Below are 25,000 nucleotides of genomic sequence, written 5' to 3'. Positions count from 1 at the left end.
GTGTCTCTTCCTGTCTTTCTATGCACGCGCACACACACACACACACACACACGATTAGTTAGTTCTGTTTCCCTGGAGAACCCTAAGATACACACATAGAAGAAAATAACTAGGTGCGGTTTTTGTATTGTTGAAATTTGCCATTTGATATTGGAATACATTCTTAAGTAAATGTAGTTATGTTAGACATCATTTTAATGTTCATTTCTCACTTTATGTTTTTTTGCTAATGACTTATTACTTGCTGTTTATTTTATATTTATTTTAGACTATGGAAATGATGTTAGACAAAAAGCAAATTTGAGCGATTTTCTTATTCGAGTTCAAAATGGGTCATAAAGCAGCGGAGACAACTCACAACATCAACAACACATTTGGCTCAGGAACTGCTAACGAACGTATGATGCAGTAGTGGTTCCAGATGTTTTGCAAAGGAGACACAAGCCTTGAAGATGAAGAGCATAGTGGCTAGCCATCAGAAGCTGACAACGATCAATTGAGAGCAATCATCAAAGCTGATCCTCTTACAACTACACAAGAAGTTGCCAAAGAAATCAACGTCGACCATTCTACGGTTGTTCAGCATTTGAAGCAAACTGGAAAGGTGAAAAAGCTCTAAAGGTTTGCTCATGAGCTGAGCAAAAAAAAAAAAAAAAAAAAAAAGTATTATTTTGAAGTGTTGTCTTCTCTCATCCTATGCAACAACAAATGATCTCTCAATTGGATTGAGATGTCACCGAAAAGTGGATTTTATATGACAACTGGTGACAATTGGCTCAGAGGATGGACTAAGAAGAAGCTCCAAAGTACTTCCCAAAGCCAAACTTGCACAAAAAAAGTCATAGTCACTGTTTGTTGGTCTGCTGCCGGTCTGATCCACTACAGCTTTCTGAATCCCGGGGGAACCATTACATATGATAAATATGCTCAGCAAATCAATGAGATGCACCAAAAACTGCAACGCCTGCAGCCAGCACTGGTCACAGAAAGGGCCCAATTCTCCATGACAACACCCAACTGCACATTGCACAACCAACACTTCAAAAGTAGAAGAAATTGGGCTATGATGTTTTGCCTCATCCACCATATTCACCTTACCTCTTGCCAACCAACTACCACTTCAAGCATCTCGACAACCTTTTGCAGGGAAAACACTTCCACAGCCAGCAGGATGCAGAAAATTCTTTCCAATAGTTTGTCGAATCCCGAAGCACGGATTTTTGTGCTACAGGAATAAACAAATTTGTTTCTTGTTGGCAAAAATGTGTTGATTGTAATGGTTCCTATTTTCATTCAGAAAGATGTGTTTGAGCCTAGTCATAATGATTTAAAATTCATGGTTCAAAATCACAATTTTTTTTTTTTTTTTTTTTTTTTTGAGATGGAGTCTTGCTCTTTTGCCCAGGCCAGACTACAGTGGCGCTATCTGGGCTCACTGCAAGCTCCGCCTCCCGGGTTCATGCCATTCTCCTGCCTCAGCCTCCCGAGTAGCTGGGACTACAGGCGCCCGCCACCGCACCCAGCTAATTTTTTGTATTTTTAGTAGAGACAGGGTTTCACTGTATTAGCCAGGATGGTCTCGATCTCCTGACCTTGTGATCCACCCGCCTCGGCCTCCCAAAGTGCTGGGATTACAGGCGTGAGCCACCGCGCCCAGCAAAATCACAATTATTTTTGCACCAATCTTAGCTGAAATGGATATTTAGGGAAGTACACTAACCATTTTACCTTAAAACTTCTAAGTCTACATTTTTAATAAAATAAATAATATACTTTTCTTAACTAAACTTAAAGTATCTTGAAGAATATTAATCTATCTTTGGAAATCTTTATATACGCATTTAGAAAATAATAAGATGATTAATCAAAAGTGATTTTTTTTTTCCAAGATGGTAGACTGAAGGCTTTGTTAGAGGGCCTCACCTGCTTGGAAACAGCAGAGTGGTGTGTAGAGATTCACAGTGTAAATTTTTATCCAAGAAGGAACACAGGAACTCAACAGAAAAACTGAAAGAAGCTTCAGACACTTTGAAAGAAGTGGTGGGCAGCAACCTACACCATGAGCCAGGCAGACCACTGTGAGTCTCCAGAGCATGAAAGGGGGAGAGAATGTCTCCTTGATACACATTCCCACTGAGAAGCTGAGCAAGCCAGGCCACAGGGGAGCACCTTAACCCTACCCAGCACTGGAGTTGATTTGGTGAGCAGTGGGAAGTATATGAAAAAGAGCGGTATTGAGAAGTACTTTGCATGTACCCTGAAACCCCAGTGGGGACAGAAGGAAACCATTCTTGATAGAGGAACCTCACAGCTAACTCAGGCTGTGGTCACAGGATGGGAGAAGCTCCCAACTGAGATCTGCAGTCTAATCTCTCGAGTGGGGACAAACTCCCTTGGCCAGAACTGAGGGGCGAGTGGGAAGTACGCTCTTGCCACAGGAGCAGCAGCCAAGTGCCCCAGCTTCGTGAACAAACAGGGAGAGGTGAGGCCTGAAAGGCATAGTTTCTGTCTCAGGCAGCAGGAAGGCGTATGGCCTGGGGCAGTTTTGCATTCTTAACACAGACTGCCTGGGATCCAGCTAGCTGCTGCCAGCAGAAGACTGTGGTTGTGATACCCACCTTGTCAAGAGTGTGGGAGTTGGGTGGGTCTCACTGACACCTGCTACTCCTTCTCCCAATGTGGATTCTTTTGTGCAGCAGAGTCAGTTGTGCTTCTCCCTGGAACATTACCCTAGTGGCCAGGGAACTGCCCTCCAAGCCCCATTGCGACCACTGCTTGTGCTTACACATGGTGAGCCAGAGTGCAAATCTGTTTGACCCAGCCCAAACCTGGTTTTGCCCTTCCACCTGCCCTGGTAGCATAACACAACAGACAGGGACTTTTGGGAGTTCCATGGCCTTGCCCATAGCCTGAGACACAAGTTCTTCCCCTGGGTATCATAAGCCAGGAACAAATCCCATGGCCACTATCACAATTGGCTCTCTCCTACAAACGCCACCTCCTGGCTAGAGGCCAACTGGTGCAGCCCATTACAACATCTGCTGACACAATAACACACCACTTGAGAAGGAGAAAACTTCTGCATGACCTCAGCTAACATCATTTACCCACACCATCCCAGCTAATCAGGAGGTCTTGAGCCTACTCATGTGCCTAGTACATTACTACTATAGCTGGGATTTGAGAGAGCCATCACACTAAGACTATTTTTAGCCAGGGAAATCTTTCAGAGTCTATGTCACTCCCCTGCTACCCTTATCAGAGCTTGTGCTTACACCTGCTGGGAGACCAGAGGGCAGGGCAGCTTGGTCCAGATCCACCCAACATTGTCCCCCTCTGAAGCTCAGAGCAGAGCCTAAGCCACTGCACATCCTGCAGACCTGTCCACAGCCTTTGGCATCAGAGAGTTTCTCCACTTGGCTGATAAGAAGCATCAGTGACCAATTCTCTTCAGAAGGAAGAACCGAAACTACAGATGAATAATCATAGCCCAAATGGAATGTTAAGCGGAGAGTGCTGGAGCTTATCAGAGTTCAGTGGAAGAATCTGTGACACACCAAAAAAGAAAAAAGAAAGTAACAAGAAGCTGGCAGAGATCAAACCCTCAGAGACTCAGTAATCTGTGGACAGAGGAGGTGGGAGTGCTCTTGGCCTCTCTGGCCCTTGCAGCAGACTGCTGGTATCCAAGCTCAAAGAGGACTCCTTTGCACTCACGAGCACAAGTACCACAGTGGGCTGTGATTTAGGGACTCCTCAAGGGCATTACCTTGCTCGCACAAGGTCCCTTCACACTTTCCCCCGGACCTGAGCTATAGCAGTGGGTGCTATGCTGGATGTGCACCCATTGAGAGACTTTGTTTTGCTCAGGGACCTTCAATCCTTGTGTTCACATCACTGGATGCCTTGCACATATTCCCCCAGCACCAGCTTAGAGTGTGGAAGCCCCACAAGGTGGCTAGACCAGATGGGCAGCAGGATTTGCAGTAGTCTGGCCCTGAGGGACTGCCACACCTATGGGAACAGGGAGTGCACCACATCAAGGGAGCACCCTGTGGGACAAAAGAAACCAGACTGCAGGCCTTGAGTCCCAGAAGTTTCCACTTGTGGGAAGTTTCCTTCAGCAGAGGCACAGGTGCAAGGCCATGCTCAGTGGTGAAAAACTGCAGTTCTACCCCAGCAGTCAGGCAGCTCCGGTGCTCATGAAGGGACCCAGAGAAGGAAACTTCTCCCCCTTGCCCACCACTTGCAGATACAGCTGGGGCTTCTCTTCCAGGAACTCAGCATGAGTGTGCCTATAGACAGTCTTTCTGGAGCACTTCAGGGTGACTACATCTCCACAAGAGGAGTGCCCTCTGGGTTCAGGCTTGCACAAGAAGTAAAGTCACAACCCCTCTTTACATGGAATGTCAGCATTCCTGCAGATGGACAGAGGTGCTTGTCTGATCTGAATATCCAGAACACTGGGACAAGGGCATGATGAGGAAGCAGATGGCCTTCCTGCTGGCCTGGGAGAGGAGCTGAGGTGGCTCCCTTCTGTCCCCCTGTAAAGACCTCAGTACATTTCACTGAGAGCTCTCCCAGCCAGCTCAGTCAAGGCTGGGCCTTCTGCCCACAAATGGGGTACTGCATATACCCACCTGCTTCAGCTGCAGCTGGTTTTTACCTGTGGGTGCCTGTACTAGCATGAAGGCTGAACTATTCAATGGCAGAGGTCTCATGAAGCTTATCTCATTCCCCAGTGGTATGCACTTTGTTATTTTTTTCCCCAGTATATTTTTCACAAAAATAATAAAATGCACAGCACAGAGAAATGAGACAAGCTTCATGAGACCTCTGCCATTCTGGCCCATGGGAGACAGTGAGCCTTCTCACACACCCAGCACACTGCTACTACAACCAGCAGCTAAGAAAGCCATTGCACAAAGATTCTCTACAACCAAAGAGCTCATACACAGTCTTTGCCACTGAAAGCACCCAGAGCCAAAGCTAGGTGACCATACACTACACACATTAAAGTCACATCCTCAAGGGGAGAAAAACATTTAAAAACCCAGTAAAATCAGAAATACATTCAAAAATAATAAGAGGAAATTGTCCACCCAGATGAGAAGGAACCAGAAAAATGATTCTGGCAACATGCAAAAACAGAGTTCTACAACACCCCTAAAAAGATCACACTAACTCTCCAGTGATGGATCCAAACCAAAATGAAATCTTTGAAATATCAGATAAAGAATTCAAAATGTTAATTATTAGGTTGCTAAATGATATCCAAGAGAAAGTTAGAAACCAACATAAAGAAATAACTGGACCAAGTAGAACAAGAATTTCAGAGCTTGAAGACAAGGCTTTCAAATTAACACAATCAGATAAAAATTTTAAAAAAGGAATTAAAAGAAACGAACAAAGTCTCCAGTAAATATGGGTTTAGGTATAAAACATCCAAATCTAAGAATCACAGGTGTTCCTGAGGGAGAAGAAAAAGCAAAAAGCTTGGAAAATCCATTTGAGGAAATATTTGAGGAAAACTTTCCTGGTCTTGCTAGAAATTTAGACATCCAAATACAAGAAGCTCAAAGAACTCCTAGGAGATTCATTATAAAAAAGACATTACCAAGTCATCAGGCTATCTAAAGTCAACATGAAGGAAAGAATTCTAAGAAGAGTGAGACAAAAGCATTGGATATCTTACAAAGGAAAACCTATCAGACTAACAGCAGACTTCTCAGCAGAAACCTTACAAGCCAAAAGGGATTGAGTCCTATCTTTAGTCTCCTCAAACGGAATAACTGTCAGCCAAGAATTCTGTATCTATCAAAACTAAGTTTCATACATGAAAGAGAAATGAAGTCTCTCCCAGACAAGCAAATGCTGATGGAATTTGTCTCCACCAGACCAGACCTATAAGAAATGCAAAAGGAGTTCTAAATATCTAAATGAAAGGTCATATGCACCAGTATAAAAACACTTGAAGGCAAAAAATTCACAGGACTTATAAAACTGTAACACATTGAAGAAAACCAAGCAACTAGGTAGCAGCACGATGACTGCAACAGTACATCACATGTCAATATTAACATTGAATGTAAATGGTCTAAATGTGCCACTTAAAAGATAACAGATGGACAGAATGAAAAAAACACAAATCAAATATCTGCTGTCTTCAAGAGACCCAGTTAACTTGTAAAGATTCTTACAGACTTAAGGTAGATGGGTAGGAAAAATATTCCATGTTAATGGAAACCAAAAGCAAGTGGGAATAACTATTCTTAGATAAAACAGACTTTAAATCAACAACAGTAAAAAAGACAAAAAATGTCATTATATAATGATAAAGAAATCAATTCAACAAGAAGATATAACAACCCAAAATATATGCACGCCTAACTCCAGAGCTCCCAGATTCATAAAAACAGAAACTACTAGACCTAAGAAAAAGAGATAGAAAGCAATAGAATTATAGTGGAGGACTACAACACCCCATGGACAGCACTGGATAGATCATTGTGGCGGAAAGTCAACAAACTAACACTGGACTTAAACTGGACTCTAGAACAAGTGGATTTAACAGACATTTACGGAACATTCTACCCAAAAACTGCAGAATATACATTCTGATTGTCAGCACATGGAACTTTTTCAAGACAGACTATATGCCAGGCCACAAAAGAAGTCTTAATAAATTTTAAAAAATCAAAATCATATCAAGTATTGAATCAGCCCAAAGCAGAATAAAACCAGAAATCAATTCCAAGAGGAATTCTCAAAACCATACAAATATATGGAAATTAAATAGTCTATTCTTCAATGATCTTTGGGTCAAAAATAAAATCAAGATGGAAATTATAAAATTTTTTGAAATGAATGAAAATACTGACACAAGTTATCAAAATCTCTGGAATATAGCAAAAGCAGTGCTAAGATCAAAGTTTATTGCACTAAATGCCTACATCAAAAGGACAAAAAGATCACAAATTTACAACCTAACATCACACCTCAAGGAACTGGAGAAACAAGAACAAGCCAAACCCAAAGCTAGCAGAAGAAAAGAAATAAGAAATAACAAAGATTAGAGTAGAACTCAAGAAAATTGAAAATAAATTTAAAAAATACAATGGTCAATGAAACAAAAAGTTGGTTCCTTGAAAAGATAAACTAAATTAATAAACCACTAGCTAGATAAAGCAAGAAAAGAAGATTCAAATAAGCTCTATCAGAAATGAAAATGGAAACATCATACTGATAACACAGAAATACAAAGGATGACTAAGACTCCTATGAACACTTCTATGCACTCAAAGTACAAAATCTAAAGGAAATGGATAAATTCTTGGAAATATACAACCACACAAGCTTGAATCAGGAAAAAAAATAGAAATCCTGAACAGAGCACTAACAACCAGTGAGACGTAATCAGTAATAAAAAAAAAAACCCGGCCGGGCACGGTGGCTCAAGCCTGTAATCCCAGCACTTTGGGAGGCCGAGGCAGGCAGATCACGAGGTCAGGAGATTCAGACCATCCTGGCTAACATGGTGAAACCCCGTCTCTACTAAAAATACAAAAAATTAGCCGGGCGTGGTGGCAGGCGCCTGTGGTCCCAGCTACTCGGGAGGCTGAGGCAGGAGAATGGCGTGAACCTGGGAGGCAGAGCTTGCAGTGAGCCGAGACCACACCACTGCACTCCAGCCTGGGCGACAGAGCGAGACTCCATCTCAAAAAAAAAAACCAAAATTTCCCAACCAAAAAAAAAAACCCAGGACCAGATAGATTCATAGCCAAGTTCTATGAGACATTCAAAGAACTGATGCCAATCCAACTGAAACTGTCCCAAAACATTGAGAATGAGGGAATCCTTCTTAACTCATTCTACAAAGCCAGTGTCATCCTAATACCAAAGCCACGAAAGGACATAAGAAAAAAAGAAAGCTACAAATCAATATACTCAATGAACATAAATGCAAAAATCTTCAACTAAATATTAGCAAACCTAATCTACCAGCACATCAAAGAGATCATTCAACAAGACCAAGTGGGTTTCATCCCAGGGATGCAAGCGTGGTTCAATATACACAAGTCAATAAATGTGATTCGCTATATAAACAGAATTAGAAACAAAAACCATATGATCATCTTAATAGATGCAGAAAAAGCATTCAATAAAACTCAGCATCACTTTATGATAAAAAACCTCCAACAAACTAGGCACAGAAGAAACATACCTCAAAATAGTAAGAGCCTTTTATGAGAAACCCACAGCCAACATCAAAACGAATGGAGATAAGTTTAAAGCATTCCCCCTAAGAACTGGAAAAAGACAATTATATCCACTTTCACAACTTCTATTCAACATAGTACTAGAAGTCCTAGCCAGAGCAATCAGGCAAGAGAAAGAAATAAAGGGGATCCAAACTGAAAAAAGGAAGTCAAACTATCTTGTTTATAACTCCGGAATGGAAAACCAAATACTGCACATTCTCGCTTGTAAGTAGGAGCTAAGCTATGGGTACACAAAAGCATACAGAGTGGTATAATGGACACCGGAGACACAGAAACGGGGAGGTTGTGGGGGGTGAGGGAAGAAAAATTACCTATTGGGTATAATGTACACTATTCAAGTGATGAATGCACTAAAAGCCCAGACGTGACCATAGTAAAATTCATCCATGTAACCAAAAACCACATATAACCATAAAGTTACTGAAATAATAAAATAAATAAAAATACTAAAAAAACAGAAAATTACAAGTGAATAAAACACTTCTAAATGTTTAAAGGAGCTCATTTATTGGAATGCTGTAAGTTTTTCTACTGCAATTTTGGCTAGGAAATAAAGTGATTTTTAAAGGAAATGAGAATAAAACAGCAAGAGCAATAACAAGGCCCTCAAAAACTCAAGACCCAAGCTACATACATGATTTTCTGCTGAAGTAAAACCATATTAATTATTAGGTATTAAATAGTAATTAATACTTCATGACAGAAGTTGAGGGAGAAAGAGCTAAAAAGACTACTAAATAATCAAAAGCAGTTTTCTGAGTCAAATATGGAACCCTTCAAATGGTTTTTGAAAGCCTATAAGCTAACCTGTAAATACCAAAACACTAGAACAGTGGAGGCAATCCTGTAACTAGTCATATAAAAAAGTATTCCTTACCACAGCAATTACAAAAAATTCTTTCATTAAAGGATTTCCTTAGATTCTTATACTCCAACTCAAAGAGAAACTGTATTCCTCTATATGACCAGCATATCCTAAAACTGCTTTCCTTAGTTTTATACCCTTAGAAATAGAGGAGGATCTTCTCTTTCAGCATAGACCTTAAAATCCAATCCTCTTATTTTATATTGAGCAAACTAGACACACTATATTGAAGCTAGACTATATGACTTGCCAATCCTGGAGTCTCACAGCTAAGCAGGAGTTTACCCATTTTACTATGTCTTTCTATAATGGGTCTTTGAGCCTTCTCCGGGCTATTTTGGTTTGTGGATAGCTATCTATATTTGTTTTTCTGTAGGGGAATGAAGACTGGTTATCTCCTACTCCACTATCTTGGTGACATCACACCGCTACTGTGCCTTCTCTGGTTTAAATTTGTGTGTACTAACTCCCATGTCACAAAAGAGAAATCTAGTAAATCAGTGAAATTATGAGGGACCTGGCATAGTGCCTAACACACTGTGGTTGGCACTTGACCTGGTACATACCAGTTTCCTAAGTCAATCTAATGAAAGCAGCAACCTCTCTTCATCTCACTCCTAGTGGGTCTTAACCTTGACACTATCTCCCTGCTTTGAAGGACAATAAAACTTGGGCAGCAAATATATTTTAAAAATAAATAAATGCTGCTTAGTGAGATCACTTGGACAGATTCCTTGCCTAATTCTGAAAATTATTTACTAATAAATCTTTCCCTTATTGAAAATGTGTTTAAAAGAGCGTTTAGTTAAAGTAAATGACAAAACTTTACTTTGAAAACTTCTGCTGACTTTTTATTCCTGAAAAAATGGTACAAATTTACCTATACCTCTACAAAATAAGTGTGCAAAGCATGTCAAGCATTTGGTGCAGCACTTTTTCTGTTTCTTACCAGGTCCCGTTGATCCTCCTGTACCAGATCCATTTTGTGTACCAAGCAAAATATTTTGGCATCTGGAGAATTCTGCAGAATGGCCTCCAGGCATGATTGGTAATAGTGCATGTCCTTTTCCAGTTCGCGGCTCTCCACATCAAAGACATAAATCAGAACCTCCACATTTCGGAAGATGTTGTCCCGCTGGCTAGTGAAATAATTTTCCATGAAGGTGTCTTGCCTGATAGAAAAAAAATATATATAGTAAGCAAATCCTCAATTCAATCACTCCTCCTTATAACCTATTTTTGCTGGCTTGATCAATGTGAAAGACAATCTTAAGGCTTCAATTTAAAGGGCAAATCATAACAAATAAGTCTGGCCTTACCTTCTCACCTCTTGAGCAACAACTTGAGCCAACAAAAGAAGTTTGCAAAGCACGTCAACAATTTGGTGCAGCCCCTTTTCTGTTTCTTACCAGGTCCCATTGATTCTCCTGTACCAGATCCATTTCTCTGCTCCTCTCCTTATGTTCTAAACACACTGACTTTTTCTCAATTCCTCAAGTGGCACATGGTTTATCCACTATGTGGCCTTTACACATGCTGTTCACTCTGTCTCAGATGCTACCCCCCACCTCTTCATCTAGTTAACTCCTGCTTGTCTCTTTAGATTTCAGTTCAATCCATATTTCCTCACAGAAACTACCCATGGCCTCCTGACAGGTCAATCCACTAAGCATAGGCTCTTATATCAATACATTCCTCTTCTAACATTTACCACAAGTTATTACACTTGTTTGTGAGTTTTTCATTAATACCATTCACTTCCCTAGACAGCAAGTTCCATGTCTGTTACTCTTCTTCATTGTTTCCCAGCTTCTAATGGAATGTTAAGTACTCAATGAAAATTTGCTGAATGAATAACTCAATAGTCAAATATTCTAAACTACATGAAAATTACTCCAATGGTAACTTTTTAACAGAATGTTGCTCTTTGCTCGTTAGGCTAAGTGCTGCTTTCCAGGAGGTTCTCAATTACCACTTGGCCAGCAGAAAACAGTAGCATCCGGTAGTAGGAGAAAAAAATCAGGAACCTAGGTTCTAGTCCTGAACTTTGCTATTAATTAACCGTGTGAACTCAGCAGAATCATAATCTCCCTGGACCTCAGTTGCCTTATCTCTAAAAATGAAGATCATCACATCTTAGTGCCTAAAAGCAAGGGACTTGGGACTAATGTCTTAACACAGATTAGAAAATTAGAACCAATGATAAAGAGGAAGGATTTGTATGGAGATATGTGCTAGGATGTTAAGTGATCCATCTGCTAGCAGGAATGGAGTAATTTTCTTAAAGAGTATTTAGCTACTCCATTATTCTTTCAACAAATATTCACTGAGCACCCACTCTATGGCTGGCTCTATGCTAAGAGCGAGATATACTGAGCTAACAATATCTATGTATTTTGTGAGGCACTCTGCTATGCAACTTTGTATAAATTATCTTACTTAATCATCAAAACAACCCTATGAGCTGGTACCACTGCCTTCACTACTGTACAGATGAAGAAACTGTGGCTCAGAGAGTTTAAATGATTTACCCAAGATAACACAGCTAACAGAGCTGAGGTACAAACCCCAATCTGACTCCAAAACCTATGCTGCTATCCACTGTGCAGTGCACACTGCTCCTTCAGCACAGAGATGCACCATAGCCAGCATACATCCACAGTGTGTGTACATTTGTGATGGAATATGTGGTGAATACTTTGCTCATAAGAGGAAGAGCTAACTCCTACTCTTTCAAAAAGTAGGTAACTTAGCTAGAGAATGTGTGCTCAGTGTCTGATCTACAGTATTGAGACTGCCTGGAGAAAATTATTGACATATTATAACTAAGAACAAAGTAGTATGGTGTGACAGCTAAGAGTTCAGCACTGGTGTCAGGCTGCCTGAGACAGAAACCTAATTTATTCCTCCACAAAAGGGGATAATCTATCCCAAACTACAGATACCTAGATGGAGCTTGGATTAGCTCTATTTAAACATGTCACATACAGAGGGCATTTTCACAATTTCATAAAAGTCAGAGATGTTTATTGACTCAAGTGTCAATTTTAAAGTAATTTCTATCCAATCTATTACAAATGATAGTTACTCTAGGTGTATTCGCCATGCTGATATACTAGATGCCATGATTACCGACATCGGCTTCACAAACAAGTAAGCAGATGGTACTTACCCACCACAATCCCACAGGTTCAATACCAGGTTTCCCAGAAATCGAACATGAGAATGTTCTACATCAACTGGAAGACAAATATGACAAATCTAGTAATTATAGCAGGTGAAGTGAAATTCAAAATAAGCAAAGCACTAACCCACGAAATTTAGAAGGACCAAAGTGGAGTGAAATGCTCAAAGCCACAACAAGAAGGTGATTTTCAGCTGAGTAGTGTGGTTTAGTGGCAAGGTAGGCACCTAAACTACCCTGGGCTACAGAACTGGCTCTCATGTAAGTCATTTTACTTTTTAGTAGTTTAATACTTAGAGCAGAAACAATCTCCAATTATAATACTGTTAAAATTTCAACATGTAATAGATATATACCATATAATCAGTCTTCCCTGTCCCACTTGCCCCCACCAACCTCACATACACACAAAAATTAAAAAAAAAAAAACAGTAACAAAAACCAAACATAAAACATAACCAAATGAACTCCTGCTACTGATTTCCTTTCCAGTTAATGACCCTAACTTTTTCCCACTTTTGACTCCTCTATCCACATTCAACACATTGCTAATCCTTTGTAATCTCTCTCAAATCCATTCCTTATTTTATAACCCACCACAAACATTAAGGAAGCCCCTTATCATCTCATGTCTACACTACTACAATAGCTCCATAACTGACCTCCCCACCAAAAAGCCTTACTCAATTTTACTTCATCCTACAGGCTACTGCCAGGCTCATCTTCTTAACACTACTTTGAACATGTCACTCCCCATTCAAAACACTTTCAATGGCTCCTCCATGCCTATGCGGAGGCATTCAAGGTCCTTCACAATTTGGCTTTCAATCTACCTATACATTCCCCAATGATCCACATTAATAAAGCCTTTCACTCCAGCCCAATTTGGTTTATTCACAGTCCTCCCAAACCCCACTGCTTCCCCAACCCCCAAAATACTTTACACCAGGGGTCGCAAACTTGGTAACAGGGGCCAGGCCAGTAACCGTATATGAGCAAAGTTGGCCACATATGGAATGTAAACATCTACCCAATGAGACAGTAGAGTGAGCAGCAGTTACTCAGCTCTGGTTCATTTGCCATGCAGGAATGGGGGCTCTGGGTTACCAGATCTTTAAGTTTTTCAGCAGTAGTGTCAAATCCATCTTTTTATGAAAACTTTTACATGTTGATAACTAATTCCCATTTTTAGAAAACATCACATGGGCCAAACAACACACATCTACAGGCCTTATCTAGGATATAGGCTGCCTGTTTGCGACCTCTGAGTTACACTTCCCTCCCCTCTATTCTTTACCTACTCTGTTCATCTGCCTGGAAAGCTCTCCCCATCTTTCTTTCAAAATACATTCATCTTTCAAAAGCCATCCTAAATCCCACCTCCTCTAAAAGCCCTGCCTGGCTACCCCTACTTACCATCATCTCTCCCTCTGAATTCATTCAAACACTTATTAAGCATCTACTCTCTGCCAGGCACTAAAAATCCCAAGGAGTAATAATGAAAGATTTTATCCTGAAAATTTATCAAAGTCTAGGAATTATTATCTATACAATTTGTGATAATCACACAGTGATATTTCTCCTATGACTATCTCAAAGCTGTTGCTTAAATTGACTGCTATCTAACTTTTGTGCAATTTTATCTTCTTATAAACTACATCACAAGCTGCAGAGCATTATTTTAAAAAGCACAGGCTTTGGAATCGAACAAATCTTCATTCAAATATCAGCTCTACCTCTCTGTGTGACCTTGGGCAAGTCACTTAAGCTCTGAGTATTAGTTTCCTCTTCTATTAAAAAAAAGGGGGGGGGGCGGGGCATAGCACTGACCTCACAGGATTACTATGAGGATTCAATGAATTATCATACATAAAGTGCCTGGCATGTAGTAGGTGCTCAAACTACTTCCCTTCTCCCCTTTACTTCCCCCTCCTTGGAAAAGGAATCATATCTTACATGTCTTTGTATTTCCAACAGAGTCTACGAGAGAGTAGGTGCTCAAACTGCTATTAATTTGAAGACTATGTATACGGTCTAGTACTAAAAAAAAATGGAAAGAAGTGCTACTGAGAAAGGGAAAGACAATAACAAAAGAAGTGACAGGAGTCAGTGACTGTTTAGACATGGGGCACATGGGATAGAAATCAGGTTTCTACTCCCATATCATAGAAATTATTCTCATCAAGTGACCAATGGCCCCATAACCAAATCCAGTGGACTTTTTAGTCCTTGTCTTACTTTCTGCAGCATGACACTGTTGACTACTCTCTTCTCAAAAAATTCTCTTCTCTTGGTCTCTGATATCATACCTACAACTTCTCTGGCAGATCCTCCCTTACAATTCCTATTCTTCTTTCTGTCCCTTAAATGTTGGAGTTCTTCAGGACTCCATCCTTGGCCACCTTCCCCAAGGCAAGCTAATCTATTCTTATTATTTTATTTGCCATTTGGACACTGACAACTCAGAAACAGGTATCTCTAGGACAGATTTCTCTCCTACCTTTCTGACATATATTACAAATCTCCATTTGAATGAACAAGTATCCCAAACTCAATGTATCCAAGTATATGTAACTCATCATTTCCCCTTTCTTCCTACAAAATCTATTCCTCTTTCAGTCTTCTCTATCTTAGTGAATTCAACCAGTTGCCTAAGCCAAAACCTCAGTTTCATCCTTCAGTCCACTTTTTTCCTCATCATTCTCCCCAAATCTACCAGAAAGTCCAGCTGACTCTATCTCTTAAATAGATCTCAAATCTATCTGCTTCTCACCATATCCACTATCATCACCCTAGCCCAAATCAAGCCCCCATCATCTCTCACCTGGTCTATTAAAATAGTTTCCTAACTTACCAACCTGTTTCTAGCCTTGCCTCCCTCCAATCTATCCTCCATATTACAGATAGAGTGATCTCTCTCCAAAATGCAGATTTTTATTCTTCTTTAAACAGAAAAAAACCATGTCTCTCCGATTGTATACACCCAGAAAAGAAAGGGCCAGAAGAATAACCTCAAAACTACTAATTGTGGTTGTCCCTAGGAAGCAGGCCTGAGAGTGAGGGAGAAAAGAGGCTTTTTACACGTCTGTAATGTTTGAATTTTTCACAAGTACTACTTTTGTAATTAAAACTGAAAATTAAAAATAATAAAATATAAATCTGCTCATGTTGCTTTTCTTTTTTTTTTTTTTTTTTTAACATTTTCCCTAATCCCTGGGACCTGTAAAATATCACTCTTCTGTTTAAAACTCTCTCTACCCTCAGTTCCTACTAACTTGGCTTACAAGACATTTTATGATCTAACCACCCACTTCCTGCTTCCCTCTTTAGTCTCATGTCTTCCATATATTGCTCTCTAGCTCTCCTAGTCTTCCTACCCTATTATCACAAGAACAACTAAAAAGAACCAAGAACAGAGCTTTGGGGAATGACACACACTTACGGGGCAGAAAGAAGAAAATACTATGATAAAGATTTTTTTTAAAGAGGGATGGGATGGTTAAAGATAATGGAAGAAAACCAGGGTAATAGAGCATTAAATAAAAGCCAAGGGAACAGAGAATTTTGAGAAGGTAGGAAATCTTGGAGCCGTCAACAGTGTTTGAGACTAAAATACTTCATAATCATTTTTATTGACAAGTTTACTGTTCCAACAAATACATTTTAGCAGCCCCCTAATAAATTAATAATATCACCATCATGTATTCTTACTTCAAATTTCAAAACACAGTAGGCTCTAAGTTTAACAAAATAAAACTGGACTATTTTCAGCAATGAGAAACCAGAAAAACACTAAAACATTAAAATCAATGCAATATTTTAAAAGTACTCTTACTACTTTTAAAGAAAATCAGCAACTACATAAAGAGGACTATCAAGTAAAAAGCAATGCACTATATATGTATTTTGAACTTGTCTATAAGTTCAGCAATAGAATGTAGGTATTTCTTTAGCAATGACAAACTAGCTAATGATGATATTCTAAAGCCTTAAGACCAACATAATATTTTAAAGTATACTTTCACTACCTGTAAGGAGATACAGTGATTACTAACAAAGTATTAGTAATAAAGGTCCTGCTTGAGATATTCTTAAGGGCAAGAGCTCTGTCCCGTTCTCTGTGCCTGCTACATAAAAAGTTCCAGAAAAGTACTTGTTGAATAAATGGTTTGCCTTAATGTATAGGGTTCATACAATTTGCAAAATTCTGTTCACAATAAGGCTGCCAGGTTATGTCAAAACTATTTCAAGCAGTTTGAATAGCTCTGAAATGTTGGTTGCAAGACTGTTCTCTGGATTCAGGGTAATAAGTCAACTCTGATCAGCTATATAAAAACAGCAACAGCAATTGGACTAGAAAAAGGTGCTTCAACAAAGTGTGCAGAATTTAAAACAGAAATAAAAATAAGTCTGCCAGGAATTGTTAGCAGAGGGTAAGCTAGATAGAATGTGGCATAAGGAATAAAGGAAGAGCATAGATTGACATTCCAGCTCTGATACTTCCTAGCTCAGTAATATTAACTTCTAAGTTGTACCTCCTTCTTTATTCTCTATAAAAATGAAGTTAATATGAGAACTAAAGTAAATAAAACAGTACACAAAAGCCTGACAAATAACAGTTGTTCAATAACCATTAGCTTCCTCTAATCTACTGAAACCATAAGGGTAACTAGGCCCAGATATTTAACTTGAAAGAAAAAAAAGTTTTAATCTATCAAATCAAGCAGAGAGAAGTTTGGACAGGTGGACTTTCCAGAGGCCAGAGCTACAGATGTCAATTATAGAGGCATGACAGGCCATAGGACACTATCCTGACCAAAACTTTTGATCAATGACTTAGATGAAAACTAGATGAGATATTCATCAAATGTACAAACTTCATGGAGTTAGGAAAGATAGCTAACGTATCAGATATTAGAGTTAGAAAAGATAGCTAATATATCAGATAAGAGAATAAGTAGCTAAAATGAAAATAGGATCCAATCCCTTTTTTTATGGATGAGGAAAAAGGGATTGGACTTGTTCTGGATTTCACAGTTAACAAACAAAGGGTACAGGAACATATCATGGGCTAAAACAAACAAAACTAAATGATTTAATAGAAGTAAGCATTTATTCTTTGGTTCAAAATATTAACTGCACAAGAGCCAGAAGGGTATGTGTTTTAATAACAACATATCTGAAAGGGAATTTGAACATATTTGAAAGAGTTTTTTAGTAAGACTCCTCATAACGAAAGTTACTCCAAAAAAGGAGGATACATGTTAGACTGTGCTAACAGCAATGTAATGTCCAGAATAAGAGATGTGATAGGCCCACTCTGCCCTGATCAGACTCCACCTGCATCTAACTCTCAGTACCATAAGAAAAATGTAAACAAGTTTGAACAAGTCCCCAAAAATGTTTCAAAATATGTCAAATGAGAAATAGATGGAAGAGCTGGACATTTTTAACTTAAGGAAGACATGATTTGTGAGGCAAGATGGCCGGGCATGGTGGCTCATACCTGTAGTCCCAGTACTTTGGGAGGCCAAGGCAGGCAGATCACCTGAGGTCAGGAGTTCGAGACCAGCTTGGCCAACATGGTAAAACTCCATCTCTACTAAAAATAAAAAAAAATTAGCTGGATGTGGCGGTACACACCTGTAGTCCCAGCTACTTGGCAGGCTGAGGCAGGAGAATGCCTTGAACCAGGAGGTGGAGGCTGCAGTAAGCTGAGATCATGCCACTGCACTCCAGCCTGGATGACAGAGCAAGACTCCATCTCCAAAAAGAAAAAAAAAAAAGATTTGTGAGGCAAGAGATGGCTAGGACAAACTGAGACATTGACTATCCTCAAATATTTGTAGAGGCTTAAGAGAACAGAAAGAGAACAAGCTAACAGAAAAAAAAAAAAAAAAAAAAAGAAATAGGCCAGGCACGGTGGCTCACACCTGTAATCCCAGCACTTTGAGAAGCTGAGGCGGGCCGATCACTTGAGGTCAGGAGTTAGAGATCAGCCTGGCCAACATGGTGAAACCTCGTCTCTGGTAAAAACACAAAAATTAGCTGGGCGTCATTGTGGGTGCCTGTAATTCCAGCTACTCGTGAGGCTGAGGCACAAGAATCACTTGAACCCAGGAGATAAGACTGCACCACTGCACTCCAAAATGGGCAACAGAGTGCAAGACTCCATCTCAAAAAATACATATATATACATTCAAGAAACAGCTTTCTAGTCAACAAAGCTGCCCCAATTATGAGAGTCTACACTTACACTCCAAGCACCATAAGAACAGAAATGAGGTTTCCTTCTCCTTTATTTCCTAGGGTCTGAAACATACTGTGTTTTTAAAATGTTGTTTTTGAAACTTCAGGAACTGTATAGAGTAGCGGGTGGCCTTTCCCTAAAAATCAAGGACCAAGCAGAATCCAGAAATGCTTGAGTGCTGCAGAATGAAATGGCAGTACAACCCAGAGACAGAAGGGCTCTCCCAGGATCCTACATTCACTGTCCATGGCAGCCCAATTAGTACATACTAACACTCAAACTATAAAAGGCAACAACATATTCCCGAAGTCAGAACCAAAACTCTAATGAGATCATCTATGTGTATCCAGCAAAGAAGTAGCAGAGTACAGATCAAGTTAACTTCTTTCCTTCCCACCACCGTAATTTACCTTTTAACGAAGACAAGGTGTAACTATTGCTTTAAAAAATCTTAGGATATTTTACTGTTATGCTTGTTAATACCTATGGATTTCCCTTTGTATAAGAGTTAAAAACACTCTCCCTACAAGACGAACAAACAATGCTTGTTTAAGAAATAGCAGGATAAACAAAAAGTTGGACAAGGGCAATCCACTTCATAAACAACCTAGAAAGAAAAGAACCTCTCCCAAGACAGCAAGCAGCAGTAACTGGAATTAGGCCACAACTCTTTGAAAACGAATGCAAAAAGGGTAAACATGCTCCATAACAAATCCCCCAACCTCTCTGCATCCCCAAGGTACTGCAACCAAGTGTGTTATGCAGATTATTAATAGTTAAGATCACCTGACTTTACAATAAGATAAAACATCTTACTTGTTGCGCCAAGGCGACGTGTGTCTCTGGCAATATAATTTGCAAAGATAATAGACCTCATGCTGGTCTTACCAGACCCACTTTTACCCATCAACAGCACCTAAGGACAAAGTAGGGAAAAGGAAAGGAAAAGTTAGTAATCTAGAGCAAATCAAGTCTAAAGGGATCTATTCCTCTCCTGGATTTGATATTTTCCTGAACTGACAGTACCAACAACCTGGTGCGGATACTCACAACTAACTAAACTCTTCCCAACCAAGGGTGAATGCAGAGATACTTAGAATTCCAGAAGCCAGGCACTTACCTGTCACAGGACACACATCCTTTAGGTGACAGAATTACACTGAATTTATGCTATTAAGATGCACGGTTAATATGTTCAGAAACAGGTTAGAAAAATACCACGTTTAGAGGAAACTAAACCCTGTTCTATCATAACCCAATGTTTGTTAACCGAATTACCTAGCAGAAGATTGCAATATAACTGAAAGTTCTTCTTCCTTCTGCTCAAGGTCAATCTTTTCACCTCTGCCTTTGATCTCATCCCTTCCACTTCCCTCTATGCTCTTATTCCATTTATTACTGTCCCTCCTTTTTCTTTTCAAAAGCTTTCCATGGCCTGCAGGATGAAGTCCTTAGACTACATATAAGACCCTCCTTGATCTAGTCTATTTACTTCTCATCCCTCATCTCCTGTCCCACCTGGCCTGAAACTTTTAGCTTACAGCCACACTTAATTGAACTGCTGGTAGTCCCTCTGATTGCTCCCAGCCCTCTGGGAGGTCCTGCATCTGTGCCATTGTTTCATGTAGTACTCTCTGCCAGTAAACTATCCATTCTCTTTTCTTCCTTCAGCTAAATTGCAGTTATCCTTCAAGACTTGGTTCAGTAATCATTTTTGCAAGAAGATATTCTGAGTCTAATGCTCTAGGCTGACTTAAGTGTCTTACCTCTGTCCTCCCATGGCACTGTTATTTCATTGCAAAGACTATAATGCATTGCAGTTACTTATTTTGGGGGGGTCTGTCCTTCTCTCTCAGAAGACTCTGAGCTCTGGAAGGGGAGAGAGAGTCCCCTCATACCTCCAGTGCCTAACATACAACAGATTCTCAAAGTATGTACATCAAAAGAACAAGCAAGTTATCAAAACAAATATAGAAAGCAAGAGAGTATCTGACAGTGAGAACTGTCCAAGGGAAAGGGTAGCCTCATGAAGGTCTACCTTCATGCTTCATGACAGGAAGCAGCCTTCCTGTCAATGTCAGCATCTCACACAGAGAGCACTTGTCAATGATGTTGTATACTCTCGTACTAAAAGGGAATTTAGTAAAGTGACTTTTGAGAGTCCTTTCAAATCTAGAATTTATGAAATATAGTTCCAATTACCTTGCTTTCCTTTTCTTTCTTTCTTATTTTATTTTTTTCGAGACCAAGTCTCACTCTATCATCCAGGCTGGAGGGCTGTGGCATGATCTCAGCTCACTGCAACCTCCGCCTCCTGGGTTCAAGTGATTCTCATGCCTCAGCCACCCCATCTGAGCCCCCCACCTCAGCCATCCCATGCCTGGGATTATAGGCATGCACCATCATGTCTGGCTATTTTTTTTTTTTTGTATATTTAGTATAGACAGGGTTTTGCCATGTTGGCCAAGCTGATCTTGAACTCCTGGCCTCAAGAGATGCAACTGCCTCATCCTCCCACAGTGCTGGGATTACAGGCATGAGCCACCGTGCCCAGCCTTACCTTGCTTTTCAAATAAAGGGAACCTATGTTCTACCTTCAATCCCAAGATAATTTATACAAATTTCTAATAACTAATATAAGGAGTATTGATTAAAATATACTACACTCAGACTTGATTTAATCTAAAAATTTAGCTATATAACTATCTCACTAAGGAAATGTCACTGCTGAGCCAGTCTAAAGTTGCTACAAAAAGTTTGCTTTTCTACTTTAAAATTTTAACTGAAAAACAATAACTCTTTATATTTAGGAGGTACAATGCAATGTTTTGATATATGTATACAATGTAGAATGATTAAATCAAGCTAATTTTTGTTCTTAATCATGTAGAAATTTCTGTATTTTTAGGCATTCTCAATGAAAGCAACTTCAGACAGGCTCATCAAGAACATTCCCTTAGCAAACTGTAGTTACAGAACTGAATTATTAGATGAAGCTAAGGCTAAATATGGGTACATTTCCTTCAGTTATTAATTTATACAATGTACCTCTTTCAACTGCCTATGAAAGACTTACCAAGGCTAATCATGTTAGGTACTGATCTAAGTGTTCTACAGGCATTTACTAATTTAAACGTCACAACAATCTTATGATACAGTTAATATTATTACTACCATTTTACAATGAGGAAACTGAAGCCCCAAAAGGTTAAGAAATTAGCTTGAGCTGCACTCTTAGCAATTCTGCCTAAACCCCAACGTAGGGCACAGTACTATGACAGCACAAAGGAAGGTGTGTCCAGTTCCATCTGAAGAACTCAATAAGACCTTATAGTGGTAACATTTGAGTTAGGTTAAAAATAAATGTGCAGAGGCCTGTATGGTGTGTGGTATATGGCTTACACAAAGTGCAAATTAATTTGTAAATCTGGAGAACAATAAATTCTGTACAGCTGTGATAGGGTGCATAAGTGTGGCAGAGGGTTTGGTCAGGAACAGATTTTAAAGGGCCATGAAATCATTTGGATTTTATTCTATGGGCTTAAAGAAGTTACTAAAGGTTCTTAAGTATGTAGATGACTCAGTCAGATTTTCATATTAGAAAAATTAAATCTGATAGCATACAAGGAGAAGAGAGTCAGACAGACCACACAGAAGGCTCCTGCAATAGTCCAGAAAAGATGGTGTATATATGTCACAAAGTTCCTGAATATCAACTTCTTACCTTTACCTTCACGGTTTTGACATATCTAACACGTCTTACCTTTTTCTTCATGGCTGTATTTGGTAGCACCCACCTGCAGATATAAACCAAAAAACAGTTTCCATGATCCAATTCCCTTAGAAATTGAAATTAATGAAGTATAAATAAACATGGAGGTACAAAACAGCATGTTTAGTACAACGGCTGAGTACAGCTGTGTGTGTGAGACCTCAGATGAATAGAGGCCCCATTTTCCTAAATTATAAAACTGTGTGTGTGCTCTCTATCTCCTAATTAGCAGTTCAAGAGAGAACTCCTAGGAAGATTTATTTAGGAATACAAATGAGCCATTAAAATTCAAGATTCAATTTTTCATCATCTTAATCAAAGCAACACAGCTGCTTTAATCAAACAATATCTTCTATTTCTAAAAAAATAGAATATATTGATATCCTCTACTTGAGGACTGAGTATTGAATACCTTCTATTTATAAAAAACATTCAGCCTCTTAATTTTAAAATCTGGAAGTATCTTTTTAGTCCTTCAGCTGTCCTTCCAAGCCCTACTTCACTCATCACAGGCACAAAGTAGATGTAAGTCTCAAATTCAGGTACAAATTGGCACAGAAAGCACCCTCAAGCTCTGACCTGGAAATGCAAATCTTCTTTCTAGTCTTTCCATCCCCAACCTGGTGACAGCAAATCTCCTTTGCTTATAATTCAAAGCAACTCAGAACTGCTTTAATTAGAACACTCCCCCAGCACCACCACCAGGACTATCAGCCCCTTCCCAAGGGTTGTTTCGGCTCAGTTAGCACCAATTCGCTTTCCAGTTTATCCTGTCGTCCAAAGCATAATACCAATCAATATTAATGGTAAATCAAAGCAATTTATCATGGGGTGGGGTGGGGAGAAGTGTTCTAATTCACAATACTCTTTTCAATTTGAACACCCCCACTTCCAGGTTTGACATAATACCCTTCACCCACCCAAGCGATCCTTCCGGTTCCCCTAGTGGTGGATCCATTCTCGGCCCCAGATTTTCTTTCTCCATCGTTTTCTCAGAGTCAGATTCTTCCATTGCGCAACAAGTCCTTTCCAGTCCCTTCTAAATCTTCAGTACTCTTCAGGGTTTGTTGTTTGTTTGTTTTCTTTTTCACCCCTCAACCGCCTATTCTCATCGCCTATGGCCCTCAGGCCTGCTCTATTCTTGCCTCCGCCTTTGTCCACTGGGGGGCCGCTTTCCCCACGGTTACCTTTATCTCCCGAACCTGGCCTCAAGGCACGGCCGAGCTGGCTAGCTCTAAGGCCAAGTGATTCCGTGGTACAAAGTAAGAGTTGGAGAATGACAGGAAAAGAGAGGTGGGTTAGGGGTTCGTCCCGAGTTTGGGCCTCAGGCCCCAAGGTCTGGAAACCCAAAGGTAACTTCACCCGCAAAGAGGTGAGGACCGCGAAGGCGGAGGTGGCAGAAAGAGCTGACCCGTGCCGTAGGCACTAAGCGGTGAACGCCTCAGCTGGCTCGTGGCTTCCGAGCCCGGCCGCTCGGAGAGTCGGCCGGCAGGGGCAGAAGTTACGACCTAACCACCCGCCCTTCAGGAATCCAGGTATCTCACCGCAGCCACCCGACTGCAGGCCAGGATCACGTGGGCATCTGCCGTAAACCCGGAGTCTGTCACGTGACTGCCGCTACCAAAGGGACGAGTGGGCTGGGAAGAATACCATAGAGACTGCTCCAGGAAAGCCAGAGTGCCGTCTGTCATCGTCACGTGGCCTTGGCTCAGGCTCCGCGCCTCCGGCGGGGTAGGGCGCTGGGAGCCTCAGCCTCTTTAATGTGGGTGGGCCTGGCCCCACCCATCCGCTATGGAGAATTAAAGGAGCCGGTTGCAATTTCAGTGCCTCTGAGCTTCTCTTTTTTACTGCTGGTTACCGGTAATGGTTTTTGACTGGCAAGACCGAGCATTGTCTTTGCCTTCCTGCTTTTTATTGTTAATTCTTGCAATCGAGTTTGTAATTAAATGATTAATACATCCAAAGCACTTAGAACTGTGTCTTCCACATAGGAAGTACTGTATAAATTATCGTTATTGCTGAAACCAGGGATTCATCAGGAATTTTAACACACACATTCATCTTCCCACTTGTTTAAAACAGGAAGTGAAGGAAGTACCATAGTAAGAAGTCAATGAATAAAGTCTAGGGCTGGGAGTGGTGGGTCATGCCTTTAATCCGAGCACTTTGGGAGGCTGGGGAGGGAGGATCGCTTGAGGCCAGGAGTTCAAGACCAACCTGGCCAACATAGCGAGACCCCATTTATAAATAAGTAAAGTCTAGAATTGAGAACAGAAAGACTACTAGTAGGGATATACATACCAGGAAAAATGCCCAGAGGGGTTCAAAGATGTTGCTTCTGGAGAATGGGGTAGGGGATAGGTCGTGATATGTCAGGGGACTATTATTTTTTATCTGAAGCCCTTCTGTGCTATATATAGTTCTATAATGTATAAATGGTATATAATAATAAGATATTCATATGACATTTAATTATATTTAATATAATCAATTAATACTTAATATGTTATAAATATGTTGTTATTTTTAATACATGTGTAGTTTAATTATATTATTTATAATTAATATATGATATACTACATGTATTATTTACAAGTAAGTGTGTACATATATTACTTTGATAAGAAAAAAAGGGAAGGAAGGAAGAGAA

The 25,000-nt window shown here is 40.0% G+C and overlaps 1 protein-coding gene across 3 annotated transcripts in view; it reads right to left on the bottom strand.

Annotated features, from left to right (window-relative positions):
- RRAGB (Ras related GTP binding B) overlaps positions 1-24,072 on the bottom strand; it is a 38,761-nt gene extending 14,689 nt beyond the window's left edge. Inside the window, exons 1-6 of one of the 3 annotated variants that reach the window (XM_054544644.2) lie at positions 23,895-23,958; positions 22,342-22,375; positions 19,395-19,494; positions 14,285-14,368; positions 12,317-12,383; positions 10,094-10,316 (exon numbers count right to left, since the gene is read on the bottom strand). In XM_054544644.2, coding sequence (XP_054400619.1) covers positions 10,094-10,316; positions 12,317-12,383; positions 14,285-14,368; positions 19,395-19,494; positions 22,342-22,353 — 486 coding nt within the window. In that variant the 5' untranslated portion in view covers positions 22,354-22,375; positions 23,895-23,958. Of the gene's footprint in view, positions 1-10,093; positions 10,317-12,316; positions 12,384-14,284; positions 14,369-19,394; positions 19,495-22,341; positions 22,376-23,270 lie in introns of all 3 variants that reach the window. The other 2 variants (XM_054544643.2, XM_002831714.6) reach the window with 2 other exon arrangements.
- Positions 24,073-25,000: the final 928 nt, after the last annotated feature.

This window comes from Pongo abelii, chromosome X, assembly GCF_028885655.2.
Source record: "Pongo abelii isolate AG06213 chromosome X, NHGRI_mPonAbe1-v2.0_pri, whole genome shotgun sequence".
Classification (NCBI taxonomy): domain Eukaryota; kingdom Metazoa; phylum Chordata; class Mammalia; order Primates; family Hominidae; genus Pongo; species Pongo abelii.
The sequence above is the reverse complement of the archived record's forward strand: the minus strand, read 5'-3'. Positions and strand labels throughout refer to the sequence as shown.